The 16,262-nt window shown below is 38.5% G+C and overlaps 1 protein-coding gene across 1 annotated transcript in view; it reads left to right on the top strand.

Annotated features, from left to right (window-relative positions):
- The first annotated feature begins 1,968 nt into the window (after nucleotides 1-1,968).
- LOC149024393 (D-lactate dehydrogenase [cytochrome], mitochondrial-like) overlaps nucleotides 1,969-16,262 on the top strand; it is a 76,723-nt gene continuing 62,429 nt past the window's right edge. Inside the window, exons 1-4 of the mRNA XM_089144651.1 lie at nucleotides 1,969-2,323; nucleotides 2,637-2,739; nucleotides 2,939-3,039; nucleotides 15,767-15,815. Of these exons, the coding sequence (XP_089000777.1) occupies nucleotides 2,073-2,323; nucleotides 2,637-2,739; nucleotides 2,939-3,039; nucleotides 15,767-15,815 (504 nt within the window). The 5' untranslated portion in view covers nucleotides 1,969-2,072. The remainder of the gene's footprint in view (nucleotides 2,324-2,636; nucleotides 2,740-2,938; nucleotides 3,040-15,766; nucleotides 15,816-16,262) is intronic.

Below are 16,262 nucleotides of genomic sequence, written 5' to 3'. Positions count from 1 at the left end.
TCAACGTTATATTTGACTGATTACATGCCAACGTTAAATGTTTGGGTATTGCCCAGATGCTATCAATGATCCATGAATGAAAAAACAGAGTTTGTTGAAGTTCAGGAACTTAGGCAGACTGACCAGGAAGCAAAAATGGAAGCAGGGCCCTATTTTCAAAGGTCGTTGTTGGAACTTTACTTGAAACAGGGGAGATTATTGAGAGAATATCTGACGGCGAGCTCAACCTTGCGACCAGTTGCTTTTAATATTTGAAACATTTAACAAAATATTCAACCGAATTAACTAGTTCTGGTTTAAAGTTTCTAATGTTCCATTAGATTTACTTCTAGTATTAAAGTTTCTAATTCTATTAGGTTTCTAATCATCACCAATTTACTAGCATTACATTGTCACTATAAGAAAACGGGCCTATGGCAGCACATTGGGTAAGGATACAACGGCGTTTTCATAAAATGCCGCTGTATGTTAACATATAGTGGCGTTTACCAAAAAACGCCGTTGTATGTTACTTATTACGGCGTTTCTGTAAAACGCTGTCATATGCTAAGGTTTTAGCTATTATCTCTGAAAGCGCCGTTGTATGTCGTAAATTCATAAGGATTGTATAGCACTTTGTAAGGGCGTTTTTGTAAAATGTTGTCATATAACACCTTTTAATGGCATTTTTTAAAAACGCTGTTGTATTTAGTTTTGTAATGGCATTTGTAAAAAGCGCCGTCATAGGTCCCTTTACTTATATAACATTTTTTAACGGCGTTTCTAAAAAATGCCGTTGTATATAGGTTTATTTTTAATGGCGTTTCTAAAAAAAAAACTAAAAAAATATATTTATTTTCAAAATGTAATTATTTTGAGCGGAGTCGTACTGATAACATATTATAAAATGACAAAGATATGTTCAAGACAAGATAAATTAAACTCTTTTATTAAACTGTGTGCATTACTTCTTTGATATGAAAATATCAAAGTCTATAAGGAAGTATAATATACAATTATTGCACACAATAAGATGCTCTTGATATAGAATGATAAATCGTTGTGATATATATATATTTTTTGAACTGAGGTTCATCCACGATTTACTTCTTCAGGGGGAGCTTTATATTAATGCCGCTGAGTGGGTGCGAACCCAAGACCTTCCCTAGGGAAGTCTTTAACCGCTTTAACATACCACCTTTGGCAGATCGTTGTGATATTTAGTTAATATGAAAATGCAAGTCTTTAAGATTGCACGCTAATGTGGTTGAGATTTTTATTTAGAAATTACATTTTTTGGTATGTATTACTTTTTTAGGAGTGGATACCCACAAATAAATATTATTTAAAGTTTTTTACATGTGAGTCGTCTTAGTGGACCACAAACTAATGTTTGATCCCTTTAGTGCAGTACATTACGTGTGGCTTCCAATTAGACTAACATTGTTTGCTGCCATTAAGTATATTCAAATTTTAAACGTGAAAGGATCAAAATGCCCTTCAAATTATATTAATACATTGTGTTATTATATATATAATTAACGCTTAATGACCAATTATCTCTTTTTAAAATTATATATTAATACAATGTATTAAATAACTAAAGGGGTATTTGGTCCTTCACATTTGAAATTTGAATATACTTAATAACGGCTAATAATATTACTTTGGTTGGGACTTACATTGATTTACTGCATTAAAGGGACCAACATTAATTTGTAGTTTATCAAAGGAACCTAATGTGAAAAACTCAATTATTTATATGACAATTTACATATTTGTTTGGCGATTGTATCATCACTTGACTTAATCCTTAAGAATAAGGGGGCGTTTGTAATTATGATTGTGTAAATTCATTAACAATATGGGCGTTTGTAATTAAGATTGATCCTAAATCATAGGGGTATATACGTAATTTGTAAAAATAAAGAGAAAAGAATAATAAAGAAAATAAAAAAGAACTGGATAGAAAACTAAAAACACCAAACCGGTCGCCAAGACCACCACCGTTCCCCGTGCATGTCAGGAAGTTCACCACTAGCTTTGTCTCTCACACACGCAGGCTCGGTGGAAACCACCATCTAGATTCTCTCATGGCCTTCTCATCTTGGTTTTCTCGTTTAAGTTCATCTTCGAGGAACATTTACAGGATCATCCAGAGCTCATCAGTCCATATTCGCAATCAGAGTACTTACACCGTAGAAGCTTTGAACTCCGGGGGTACTAAACCAATGGGTTTAAGCTCCCTTATTCCACTCGTCATCGCGCTTTCTGCTGGATCAATTGCCATTGACATGGAGAGAAAACCTTCGATGTGTGATGCCACCAGTGTTGTTGATTATCGGTGCGTACTAAATTACCATCAAATGTAGTTTAGTTGATTGATTGTAGTAGTTCTGATCATCTAGACCTCTCATGCAATACTATGTGCCTTTTCATTATGGTGTTTTATACATTATGTTCGTCCACATTTATCAGACTGCTCCTCACCGTTCCTTCTTCCTTAGTGAGGTTCCCGGAGCTTCAATTGTTATGTATTTAGAGGCTGGGTCATTTAAGTGAAATATTGTTAGTTTCATTTGAACGACCGTATTTTGTAGTTACTCAGACAAGCCGCTGATTCGTTTATTTAATCATATTCGGATTTTCAATTTCAGTGGTGGCACCGTTGGGGGCAAAGATAGCACGGACCTTGTTGTTACGGGTTCTCGAAAGGATGTCCCGCAAGAGCTAATTGACGAATTGAAGGCCATTTGTGGAGTAATTTAATCTCAACTCTTCCATGTTCATTCTATCAATACTAATTTCCCATCTAAATGGGTTGTATGTTCATGTTCTGAAAATAGCTTTTAATTTTATTGGCAAAATTGTCCTTGACTTGCCCGGTTTGTAGTAGAAATTTGATGGATAGGATGTTGTGGCGGAGCTTGATGTTTCCTTCATATATATATATATATAGGGGAATATGACGCTGGATTATGATGAGAGATACTTTCATGGGAAGCCGCAGAACAGTTTCCACAAAGCAGTAAACATCCCTGATATTGTTGTTTTCCCGAGGTCTGATTATTTTTTGCATGGTTCAAACCATTCCATGACTTATTTGTCAATATTTGTCTTTGAGATACATTCAGGTGATTTTGCTTTAGGATTGCAAGAACTTTTACCTGATGTTTTGATGTATCAATGAAATTCATGGAGCCACTGGAGTAGGGTACACTAGCATCTCTATGAGACTATGCATGCCTTTATCTCTCCACTTTTAAATGACCTCACTGCCTTCCAGAATATGTTGCTGTTTTACCTCACCTCATTTGTTGCTCCTCTGTGCCAATTGCTCAGAGATACCAGATTGCCAGATATCTTGTACTTATGCCAAACCATTAGCTTTGATAATAATAGGAATGTGCATATGTGGTGTATGAGTTTTCTACCACTGTGGGGTGATCTGGATCAGGTCATAATCTACGTAGCTCAACCTTTTGATTGGACCTGTTGACCTGTTGATCACAATGGGGTAACCTTATAGTTGTGCCAATCCCTGCTGTATAGCATCTGAACTATATTAGTAAGATTGTTATTCGCACAGACAAAAGAGAAAAAACAAAAAAGAAAAAGAAAGAAGAATTATAACAAATATAATCAGTTCTTGGTGTATGTAAGCATTGCAACCTGTTGAAAGAAACAATTGTAGTAGAATGGCTTATTGATCCATGATCTCAAGCCCTTTATTTATAATAAAGTGAAAAGTAAACTATTACAAGGAATAGAAGTTTACATGAATGCAAACTCTAATTTAACTCCTATACAAACTCTTATTAGACTCCTAATAGAATCCAACACTCCCCCTCAAGTTGAGGCATGGATATCACACATGTCCAACTTGACCAAAAAAGTATAAAACATCTGTCTAGGTAAACATCTACAATTTGATCTTCAAACTTATAGATTACGTCTGCCTTATAGACTTCCATTTGATTTGCCCTCATCTTTACTGCAACTTTATGTCTCAAAGGAAGAACGCCCAAGTAAAAAAGTAGAATCTTCAAATGTTGAGAAGACTAAATTTCTGCACAAATCTGAGGGAAAATATATTTTGGGGTAACAATAGCTAGGGTAAAACAGCCAAAGTGAAAGTTTTGATTTGTAGAATGTTAGATCTTTAAAGGGAAAGTTTGCTAAGGGAGAATCTCCAAAGGTAGGGGAAAATTTGTCAAGATAAGTGACAATCTCCAAAGGTAATAGAGATCAAGTTCTGCAAAGGTCAAACGACAAGTCTTTTGCAAGGTTAGATCTCCGAAGGGAAGATGTCAAGTTAAGGGGCAAATCTCCAGGGTTAATAGAGATCAAGTTCTGCACAGTCAAAAAGATAGCTCTATAGCAATGTTAGATCTCCAAAGTGGAAGATTGCGAAGGTAAGGGACAAGCTTTCAAAGGTAACAAGGATCAAATTCTACATAAGGAAGTCTACATGAAAGGCTTTGAATTGTAGACATCTTCAATCTCCCCCTCATGTGTAGCGTTACACGTGGGAAGATAATAACAAAGGAAATTCCAATGGGGAAACTTGGAAAGGAAGAAATTGTAATGGTAAGATAAAAGTATCAGGAAAACAAATCTAGAGAAAATGATAAAATTTGAAAGGGGGTTGACCGAGCCTACGGTGCCACTAATGAATGTCTGATATTACCGAATGGACCGGATTAGAAGATGTAGTCAAAGCAGAAGTAGATCCTCCAATCGGCTCGAGCAAATAAAGTCCATTTACCACGACCAATCTCCTTCCCCAGATCCTGAAGTAGCTAGGTAGGAGTTGGTAGGGGTAGTAGAGGAAGCAGTGGTCGAGGCTGTACCGACAGTAGAAGACTGCATAATACGTCGCAAAGTAGCGAACGCCTCTTGCGAAAAACCAACGTCTGCAGAGGGTGTGGTGGAAACTGTCTCAGAAAGATTAGTCTTTGGTTTTCCCTGTCTTTGTGCTTGTTTTTGCTCAAAATCAGTAGGCTTCCCATGCAGTTTCCAACAATTTTCCTTGTTATGATATGGTTTGTGACAATGCTCACACTTGACAATCTCCTTAGCCGGATCAGATTTAGTGCGAACAGACTGTAAAGCTGATTTCTCCATAATAGGAGTATGAAGCATGACTAATCGACGACTTTCCTCACACTGAACAAGAGCATAAGACTGTTCTAGTGTAGGAAAGGGAGAACGACATAAGACTTGCACTCTGATCTGATCGTACTCCACGTTCAAACCTGCCAAGAAGTCATATACTCGAATCTTATCAATATACTTATATGTCGCCACATCATCTGGATTAGTGGGGTGATAATCCCCATAATGATCCAACTCTTGCCAAAGAGATCGCAACTCAGCATAATAGTGGGCCACAGTTAGTTCCTTTTGAGTAGTCTCATGAAGGTTCTTTCGTAGCTCATAAACCCGTGCATCATTCCCCAACTGTCCATATGTTTCAGTAGTAGCCTTCCAAATTTGGGATGCAGTATCAAGTAATAGGTAACCCCGGGCAATATTTGGATGCATGGAATTCAAAAGGAATGACATAATAAGAGAGTTGTTTGATATCCATTTATCTTGTAAAACACCTGCGGTAGTGGGTTTGATAGTAGTGCCCGTAATGTATCAAACTAGTCCTCTTCCAGCAATAGTCAGGTAAGCAGATCGAGACCAAATCAAGTAATTTGTGCCGTCAAATTTTACCGAAAGAGAATGAAATGTGGAAAAATATTCGGATCCAGTGGGAGTAGTAGTATCATCAATAGTTGTCATGTTGACAAAATTATCTGCAGTTCTTCAGTCTTCACCTTTTGAAAAAAAACTAAAACGTCGCAGAATGCAATAGCCAAACAATGTAAGACAAAAATTTTTCTCCTCTTTTATTTTTTTTATTTTTTTATTTTTTAACAGAATAGCAGATTATAAAAAACAAAATATCAATATGGTTTGGCCAAATATGCAATGGTCTGGTTTGGTCTAAATTCAGAGAGAACCAAAATATGGTCTAAAGTTGGAGAGAACCAAAATATGGTTGGACCAAGATTTATTGTTTACCTGGTTCAGTCTGATTCGTTTTCTTCTTCTTCTTGAAGTCCCAAAAGCCGGAGAGAGACGAAGCAAGTAGCAGACGATGAAGCAAGTAGCAAGCGGCGATGGTGTTTCTTCTCTTTCTTCTCTTCTTCTTTCCTTTTCTTCCTAGTCTTCCCTAATCGAACCCACTGTAGTGCAGTGGGTACTGAAGAACAGAGAAAAAAAAAGGAGATGGGTTGCGAGGGTTTGCGATGGGTGCAGATGCAGCGGTGATGGTATGCCGGAAAAAAACGATGGGTGAAAAAAAATTCAGGGAATTTCGATTCTTCTGGCTCGATAAGAGATGCAGCGGTGATGGTATAAGCAGGGTTCCTCTTCTCTTCTTCTTTCCCTCCTTTTTCTTGTTCTTGCAGTGGCAGATTTCTGTCCAAAACTAAAGAATTGATAGGTGCAAAAAATTTCTGAATTTGAATATCTGCGATAGTTGCAGAAAAAAAGAGGAATTTGAATGTCTGCGATAGTTGCAGAAAAATCCTGCGATGGTTGTAGAAAAAGTTCTGCAATTGTTGTAGAAGAAAGCGCTCTACGATGGTATTACAGTTGCAGAAAATTCCTGCGATGGTTGCAGAAAATTCTGCAATCTGCGATGGGTTTTACGGTAGCAGAAGAAAGAGAAAATCTGCAAAAAATCTGCGATGGGTTTTGCATGAAGGAAAAAATTCTTCAATCGAACTTAGGCTCTGATGCCATGTTGAAAGAAACGATTGTAGTAGAATGGCTTATTGATCCATGATCTCAAGCCCTTTATTTATAATAAAGTGGAAAGTAGACTATTACAAGGAATAGAAGTTTACATGAATGCAAACTCTAATTTAACTCCTATACAAACTCTTATTAGACTCCTAATAGAATCCAACACAACCATTGTGCCGAAATGCTTCAAAAAACACAAGGAAATTGTCTGACTGCTTTAGTCAGACTCAACAAATCATGGTGTCCATCATCGATAAAGAAATTCCTCCAAAGCCGACTAGCATGAGAAGAAGATTGCAAATGTATCGAGATGTAAGAGTGCAGTCTTTTTTACAATATGATGCAAATGCAATAGTCACAATGCAGTTACCCATAAGATTTTTTTTCCATGGTGCAGTTCTTCCTTCAAGAAGACAGTCTAGGCAACTCATCTGGTAATTAAATTCCATTGATAGGTCTATGTCTATGGTTAATTCTTCAGACCTGGTCCATCTTGCTGGCAGCCAACCACACACACACCTGCTTATACTATATTACTAACCAAACTCCTACCACGGACTGAGGTTTGGGTCATTTAAGCCTATAGCTAGCCTTTCAGTTGGAGTCTCAACTACCACTCCACGAGTGGATTAGTTGAGTGACTAGACAACGACTCTCTTTGATATCAATCACAAATCTCATGTCATTTTGGTGGTCTTGGTCTTACCAGAATATCTGAAATACTGATAGTCAAAATTTTGCAGAAATCTGGTATCCTTTTGCCATTATTCTTAGCGTGATATTGGGGAATCTAATTGCTATTGCTCAAACAAGCATGAAACATATACTTGCATATTTCTTTTGGATGAATAAGATTTCATTACCAAAACCCGAGGAGGGGAGACAGAGAAAGTGCAAGAGGCAGAAGGGGGTGGGGTGGGGAAGGAAACGGTCTTTAGATACTAGACCAGAAAGGCGAATCTGAACCCCCGGCAACAATAATATGCCTATTCCTTGGGGTATTTATAGGTCAGATTGAGTATATAATTATTGGAGACTCAAATGGGCAATGCAAGCATGCTGACTTGTATGCTATTCTATATCAATATTTCAGATTTTTTCTTGTCATCCTCTCAATTCCAATCTAAGGAAATTGGATATAGTATGAATTGGTGATCGATATGCATAGAACTTATAGCAGGGTTTCTAGAAATAAGTAGTTTCTGTTGCCTTTATTCTTTTTTAAGGTTCAATGGGGTCCCTACTGTTTGGATCTTCTAGTCATCTAGGTAGAATTCTGATATCCTTATTTCTTCAGTGAGTCATTTTTATGTGTTTTAAGCCAAATTGAGGCCTGGAACTTCACGAAAACCCTCTTTAGGTTATGTGAAACCAAGGTTCGAAATCTTGGTTTCAAGTAGCCTCGAAACCGAGATATGGTTGAAAATCGGAACCCGCGAAATTTTGGTCAAAACCTGGAAATTTTCCTGGGTAGTTTTGATAACCAGCTTTGGGGCTATGTACAAGGTTTTTTGGTTTGATTTCTTGTAGACTACCCATTTAAAGCATAAAGAAGATAATGGCACATGTACTTCACTAAAAACACCAATAAAAAGTTATCATTCAAGTGTTAGTATACATGAGAGGTTCTGAGAAATGCAACCTTTGTAAAATTGTATTGCATACATTGTCTTTGTGATGCAGAACTGAAGATATATTTAAGAAACAAGAAGCCCATTGGGTCAGGCCCATCAAAGGTCTAAAGCTATTACCCAAATTAGCCCATGACTGTCATGAGCTAGGGCTGTTTTAGTGGGTTAAAGTTAGCCCACATATTCATGGTCTAGACCTAAGCCCAAGTCTAGTTCTTGAAAAGTCAATAAAAGAGGCTGTGCTTTGAAAATAAAAGAACTCATTGTCAAAGGAGTTTTCCTTAGTCAAAAGTTAGGTAGTAGTTGAGTTATTAATAGGTAGGTGGTGTTAGCTAGTGGTTGGATGTTACCATTAATGTTTATGTCTCTTTAGACTGCTATATAAAGAGACTTATGTAAGAGGTGAAGACACAACTTATCGATTGAAATCAAATTGCTTTGTTAGCATTCTTTCTTTATGGAGAATCCTTGTATTTGATCAAGGTAGGTTGGTGTTCGATCCAATCGATCCACCTTTGCGGTGTGAAGCCCGGGTGTTACATTGTTATTCTTAATTCCCTCACATTGTCCTTCTATAATTAGAAATCAGATTATTCATGAATCATCCATTCGAATCAGATCCACGGATTGGACAAATTTTTCATTTCAATTTCTTCAACATAGTTCTGCCCCCATTTTGAAGATCTATTCAGCCCATATTGTTATGCTATTATTATTATAATACCACTTTAGTTTCAGGTCTCTTTCACATCTAAATTATGTTTCATCTTAAGTCTATCAAATCTGAACTTGATTCCTTGTGAAAGGTCCTATTTGGCTACTGTTTTGATCAATCAAATACAATACTACATTACTTTGATACACAATTACAAATACAAAAGAATTGAATAACTAAAACGAAGCTTCCAGGCTTCAGTTCCAAGTTGTGTGCATGGGTGGATCCATCCCTTTAGTCATGTAATACTCTGAATACTGTAAAAATGCAGGCCATGTCATGGTACACATAAATTTGTCCATGTAGTCCGTCACTGCCCTTTTATAGGTGGCTTCATCAACTTGAAGTAGATATCCTAGCTTAAGGAATGTGTCGTAAGGCAATGGACTGTAACCTGATGATGATAGTTGAACTGCCATAACTTGCATGTGATAGTCTTGATGGATATCCAAAGATGGAGTCTACAAATGATGCACTTGATCCATCCCCATTTCCCATATGCAAAGATACTGGTTGGAATCGTAGATGCCCCCAGCTCCACCACATGCTCCAGCTCCACCATATTCATATCGATATACATAACCCCCATATGGTGCACTCTTACACTCTTTATGCCACTTTTTGGGATTGGGAATCAAAGAATTATGATGGTTTCTAGTATCCAAATCCTTTACCTTTAGGCTCATCCATGATCATGAATTCGATTGAGCCTGGCAAGTTGGCCATATCTATCTGAGAATTATCATCCTAATATCCATGGTTATGTCTGTGATAGCTATATGTACGTGCACTATAGTGTGAATCCTATGTCGCATACATGAACTAATACTCTCTTGTGAACCTTGTTGGTGATACCTCCTCACGCTGAGAACTCCCTCCATGACTAGGCTTAGCTGGTGCTTGACCACCACTATGATCATTATAGTCATCATCCCCAGAACTATCACCACCACCATCACCATCATCATCATACCCTGGGTCTCAACGGTTGGCTAAGTGGCATCATCATTGGTGTTGAAAAATTGTAGGTCATCTTCAATACTCGTCGATGCATCGGGATGTGGCACAAATGGAAAGGCAAGCTGTTATGCAGTCTCCCCTCTGTTGTCGAAAGTATTCCACATCAACACCCATCTCCTTTGCAATATACCTACTGGGCCGACCTCCCTCCTCTTCCAATAGTGGTTCTCCTTTGTCTCTGACCCACTCGAATAAGGGATTCTCATCATCATCTTCCGCCTTAAGTCTGTTGGCCAACTCAATCAGGGCATTATCATGTGCTCATCCCTTAATCTTATATTGTAGTGCACATAGACAATGTTTTTAGCTGTTTTTCAGCCAATTGGTTATGTCTCTTTGAGTGAATGAGGTTGAAAGTGCTCTAATTTTGCTCACACCCAGTGGCAAATGATGTCTGTGAGAGCACCTTATGTGCAGTCACTGGTAAGTTGGGTGAGTTAGTGATGTAGGGGAAACACTAGAAACTAGGGTACCTACAAAGTGGGCTACTAGACTCTTAGAATGAAACACCTATTCTTGACAGATAGTAAAGAAAAGGAATTGCAACACTTGAATTCTGATTAATCATATGCATATAAGACAGCTAAAGCAGAGAAGAAACACAATAAATCTTAATTGATAAGCCCAACTAAACAAGAATCAATAGGGAAACAAGGGGATGGGGATCTTGGCTCCATAACACTAAATTGAATGCATGAGTATTAAGAAACTTAAAGAAAAGAGAGCTGTCCTAATCAATATCAGATTTCTAACAAAGAATTCTGTAATTAACAATGTAAGGAAATCTTAGGAAGTTTTGTTTTAAAGAAAACTACTGCCAAAGAATAAATGAGAAATAGTTAGGGAGAGATAAGGTTACCTGCTGGTTCTAGCTGCCAAAATAGGGGTTAGAAAACATCTAGGAACAGAAATAATAGAAGGAAAATATTTCAGAACAATGATGAAATCCAAGAAGGGGCATAGGGTTAGGATGGAGAAATACATCAAGACTGCTGTACGAGCAGTGAGAAAAGAGAAGGAGAAAAGGGAAAGAAGAAAAAAAGAAAAAAAATACATAGAGAAAGAAGAAAATTCTGATAGACAGAATAGCAGGGAAAGAGGAAGAAAGAAAAAGAAAGAAAAGAAAATTGGGAAGAGTAGAGAGAATCGATAGAGAGAGAAGAAAGAAGAAAGCAGCTATCCTAAACAAGGAAGAAAATAAGAAGAGATAAGTCTGATCACGCAAGAGAGAAAGGAGGAAAAGTGAGGACTTACCCGAGAGAGAGATGAAACCAAGCTAAGAGAGTTTGCATAAGAGAGAGAGAGAGATAATCTTCTGTTTTTTTTCATTCATTGCTGCCAAAAACGAATTCCATACAAGGTTTAAATAAAAGAATTGATCCCTCCTAACCCTACATGTTTAATTCCCAAAATAACCCCAACTTAAGTAGTAAATATAACCCAAACCCAAAATAATTCAAAATTGGGCCCAAAATAGACTAGGCCCAGCCCATAAAGACTTAAACATAAATTAAAAAATTCAATAGCAAACTACTACCCAACCCACTAAAACTAAGGAAAATAACATGACAAACTGCCTATAAGCAATGCTTCTCATCGAACCACAGGATCTTAGCAATCCGATAACCTTTGAACTCGTCGTTCATTCACATAGATGTTGTTGTGCGATGATCTCTACGTCGGCATCATCGGTAAACTCGGAATTTCCCACTGATGTCCTCAGCAACTCTCCCCGACTTTGAAGAATTCATCTCCGGTGAATAAAGGCTCTGGTAGTACTCGAGCATGTCTGGGTCAAGTCATTGTATCTCCTCCATCGTGATCCAAGTGCTGTTGATCTTAGGATGTCCTCGCCACTTAATTAGGAATTCTCTGTAACCTCCCTCTTTTGTAGTTGTAACTCTCTCATTAAGGATCTCTTCAACTGTCTCAACTTTGTGGTGAAATTTAGGCATAGGTGGTACTGAAGTAGTAGGGAGTGAAGGGGTCTTACCAGCAGGGTCATCAAAAACAAAGGGAAGGGTTTCAAGGTCATCTAAATAGAAAGATGCAGTAGTAGGAGTGCCGTGGAAGGGGACAAGGTCCTCCACATTGAAATATTGTTGATCCCCATGTTAGTTGGCAGATTAAGAACATAGGCATTAGCTCCTATTTTCTTCAGAATCTCGAATGATCCGCACTACGAGCATGTAGCTTGCTCGCTTTCCCTTTAGCGAGAAGCTGCGGTCTGATCCTAACCATCACCATATCTCCTCCTTGAAACTCTTGCAGTTGTTGATGCACATCAGCTTTGGACTTATATTGATCATTACTCAGTGCTATTCGCTATCTTATACTTGCATGTAAATCAGATATGTACTGTGCAAAAGACTTGGTTGATGGGGAAGTCCTAGAGCTGGACACAGCTGGAATAAGGTCTATAGGAGCCTTGGACTGGTATCTTGGACAAACCTAAAAAGGTGACAGACCAATGGTTCGGTTCTTGGAGCTATTATAGGCAAACTCGGCGGAGGTAAGGACCCGGTCCCAACTGGTAAGGTACTCTCCTATAGGACAACGTAACAAGTTCCTTAGACTTTTATTAACAACCTCGATCTGACCATTAAGGGGGTGGAATGCAAAAGAGAAACGGAGTTTGGTTCCCATCATCCTCCATAGAGTCCGCCAAAAGTGACTGGTGAACTTAACATCCCTATCGGACACTATGGAATTAGGCAACCCATGGTATTTTACTACCTCATAGAAGAAGAGTTTAGCCACAATTGATGCATCTTATGTCTTAGAACAGGGAATGAAATGAGCCATCTTCGAGAAATGGTCTATTACCACAAATACAGAATCATGACCTCTTAAAGTCCTAGGAAGACCAAGCACAAAGTCCATACTAAGGTCTAGCCATGGAGCATGTGGTACAGGCAAGGGAGTATACAAGTATACAACCCTGTGTTCTGTTTTCTATTGCTTTGCGGTCGATATGTCTTACATTGACTCACTACCCTAGCATCATCTCTTTTAAGTCTTGGCTAGTAAAATCAGTCCCAAGGAACAAATTTTCGACCGAAATGGAAATTTTGACCTTGCAAAAGGCCGAAGGACATTTTTTCTCAGACTCTTGGAACCTTAATTTCGGGCCTCATATGCACTCAAATTGATTTGGATTCTTGCATACTACTTATTTCAAGCATAATAAACACTACAAAACTACTAGTTTACTAAAAAAACCACTGAAAATGTAACATCCAACTTTCCAAGTATATAGTACATAAGAGAATAAGCGAGAATGTTACTAATTACAAGTCTATTCTATTCAATGTCTCCCTCTTCCATCTGCACCCCATACAAATGACAATACAAGTCCTATGATGTTCACCCCATATAGTTTTGGACGTAGTCAACAACTGCATCTCTGTACGTGGCCTCATGCACATGCATAAAATTTCCTGACGGTGGGAAGTTGTGAATCTCCAAACAAGGAACTAGTGGTGGTGGGCCTTGTGGCTGTGGAATAGAGTGGAAGATTTGCTCAACAAATGAAAGAGCACCCTGGCTGTCAGGAGAAGGATAAGGTCCATACTGATAAGGTCCCAGTGGCTGACTCCAATAGGTGACAGTGGGAGGGACACCATAAGCTCCATAGGCTGCTCCATAACCATAAGGCTCCACTAATGGCTGACTGGCCTGACCCTGAATCTGATAGCCAAGAGGGACACCATATGGTCTATAACCATAAGTCGACTCGGTAGAACCAATACATTCCAAAGCAGTATCATATGAGGACTCTGCAAGCCTATGCCATCTGGATCCTCTGAAGGTGAAGGAGTCTCTAGAATCATCAATGCTCATCGATCTTATAGATCCCACCAAGCTCTCGACATCGGTTGGACGGTAGGACCCATATGATGGCGTGTCCTCTATACTACAACCGTGCTGTCTCCCCTTCCCCTTCCTCGAATATTCAGAGAAAACATTTTGGCCTTGAGATGCAGTTCCAATATGGTCTAAATCCTGTGTCGCGTGGGTGAACTGACTCTTGCCTATGAATCTCGGTGGTCGTCCTCCCCACCCTTGACTCTCACGTACTGATGATGGTCGTGGTGGTGGTTTGTCCCTAGGATTAGCTGAATCCTGATCACGAGGTCCAACACCCTCCTCATCCCCTCCATCATCCCCTTCATCATCACCGCCATTGTCATCATCATCACCATCGTCGTCATCGCCGGAGGCCTGAGTCACCTCATCCTCAGTGTCGGACTAGACAATCAAATCCTCACTCTGGGTGGATGCACTAGGGTGTGGCACGAAGGGACGGGCGGGCTCTGCATGTGCACTCCCCTCCTGGGCTATGAAGTTCTCCACATCAGCCCCCATCCCCTCTGGCAACTGTTCTCTGGGACAACCTCCGTCACCACTTGCTTTAATAATTTATAAATATATTTTGCATCCTTCTTATCTCCAGATGCATCTACTGACTTGAGGAACACTGTCCTTCCATGTGCTTGCTCATTCATCAGAAGATGACAACATGGTGATGTAATTGAATCAAGGCTAATTCTTCCAGGGCTTTGATCTAGGAGAGCCAGAGAAGATAATGTTTAAATATAGGTTTATAATTATATGGGACTGAGTTGCAGAGATGATATAGACAAAGATGCAAGCAATCAAATAAGAAGGAAAAAGTGTCCCATCGTAGAAGTAGAAGAAGAAATGTCGGAATTCTTGCATTCCTGTCTCTCTAATGAGCAAGAACTCTTGTCTAGCTCTCCAATCCCAATTCAATCACATTTTGTGGGATGATCTGTTTTTCAGTATTCTAGGGTTTTCTTACCCGATGGAAATGGGGCTTTCATCATTTTCAACTAAGGGCATAATTTTGTAAATTTGAAATTTTAACACCCTTGAATAAAATATAAAAATTTATAATTACAACTATAATTCACATTTTTAATATAAACCATTGGATTGAAATGGGTATATATGATACAATTTTGACTGTTGCAGAATAAAGGGTATTTTGGTCAGAAACATTATACAGTGTCCTTAGTGGTCTTTTCGGACACCACAGGGGAGGCAGATGCAAGTTTTCATTTTTTTGGGTTAAAAATGACCTGGGTCAAGCCTCATGGGGTCTACATGAAAATTATTCCTAAAAAAATAAAATTCCAAACAAAATAAATAACTAAATCCCCCAGGCATGGTGTATATATGTTAGAAAAGAAGGGGGGGGGGAAAGGGATGGACAATGAAACTGCCATACTCACCTTAACACTGCTTCAGTGGGTGCCTTTCTGCCTAAGTACTTTGACTTTCCCTAAAATGCCTTGGATTCCCCTGGCGCCATGACAACTATGTTGGAAACTAAAAATATACTCTTTACTTAGGCTTCATCTCTTTCTAGATACCTAATCATGTAAAATAACAAATTTCTAGTAAAACCTTATTCTCTACATTGATTTTACCTGATAATTGACTTTTATGCGGATTTTATCGGGATCCAGTTGGAGCATGATGAGCTGTTTCTATTGCATGTTTTTCTCTTCGGTATAAAACGTTTCGCCATTGCCCACCAGAAACATGATTTCTTCATGAATTAACCTTAATTCATTATTTGAACATACAGGTCTGAAGATGAAGTCTCTAAGATTGTCACATCTTGTAATAGTCACAGGGTGAGTTTTGCTGACCGTTTTTCTATGGAAGTCTCTGATTTTTCTTCTGTGTTTATTTTAAATTACACATGGTTATTTCTCCTTCAAAGATATGTTTCCCAATCTTTGCGCACCACTGAAAATGGGGTCCAACCTTTTTGTTCCTCTTTGTAGTTTGTAGTAAATGGAAAAATAGTTTGTCTAATAAAATTTATGTAAAAGAAGATGATGTAACAGATCCTTCACCCAAATACCATGAGCTGTAATTTCTTCTGTTTTAGATATTGAAGAAAAGCAGCGGTTTAATATACAGTGCAATATTTCCCAAGTCAGCTTATCTTCTCCTACTTTGGGTTTAGAGACCCCATTAGTTCTTTTCCCCTCCTCTTTATAGTGCTCAATGGTCAATGCCTATAAAAGTCACCAACTATGGAAAACAATTTGGATACACTTTCGGCTTTATCTTGG

The sequence above is a fragment of the Hakea prostrata genome, chromosome 2, assembly GCF_041222555.1.
Source record: "Hakea prostrata isolate BN-2017 chromosome 2, UWA_Hpros_2, whole genome shotgun sequence".
NCBI classification, from domain to species: domain Eukaryota; kingdom Viridiplantae; phylum Streptophyta; class Magnoliopsida; order Proteales; family Proteaceae; genus Hakea; species Hakea prostrata.
The sequence above is the reverse complement of the archived record's forward strand: the minus strand, read 5'-3'. Positions and strand labels throughout refer to the sequence as shown.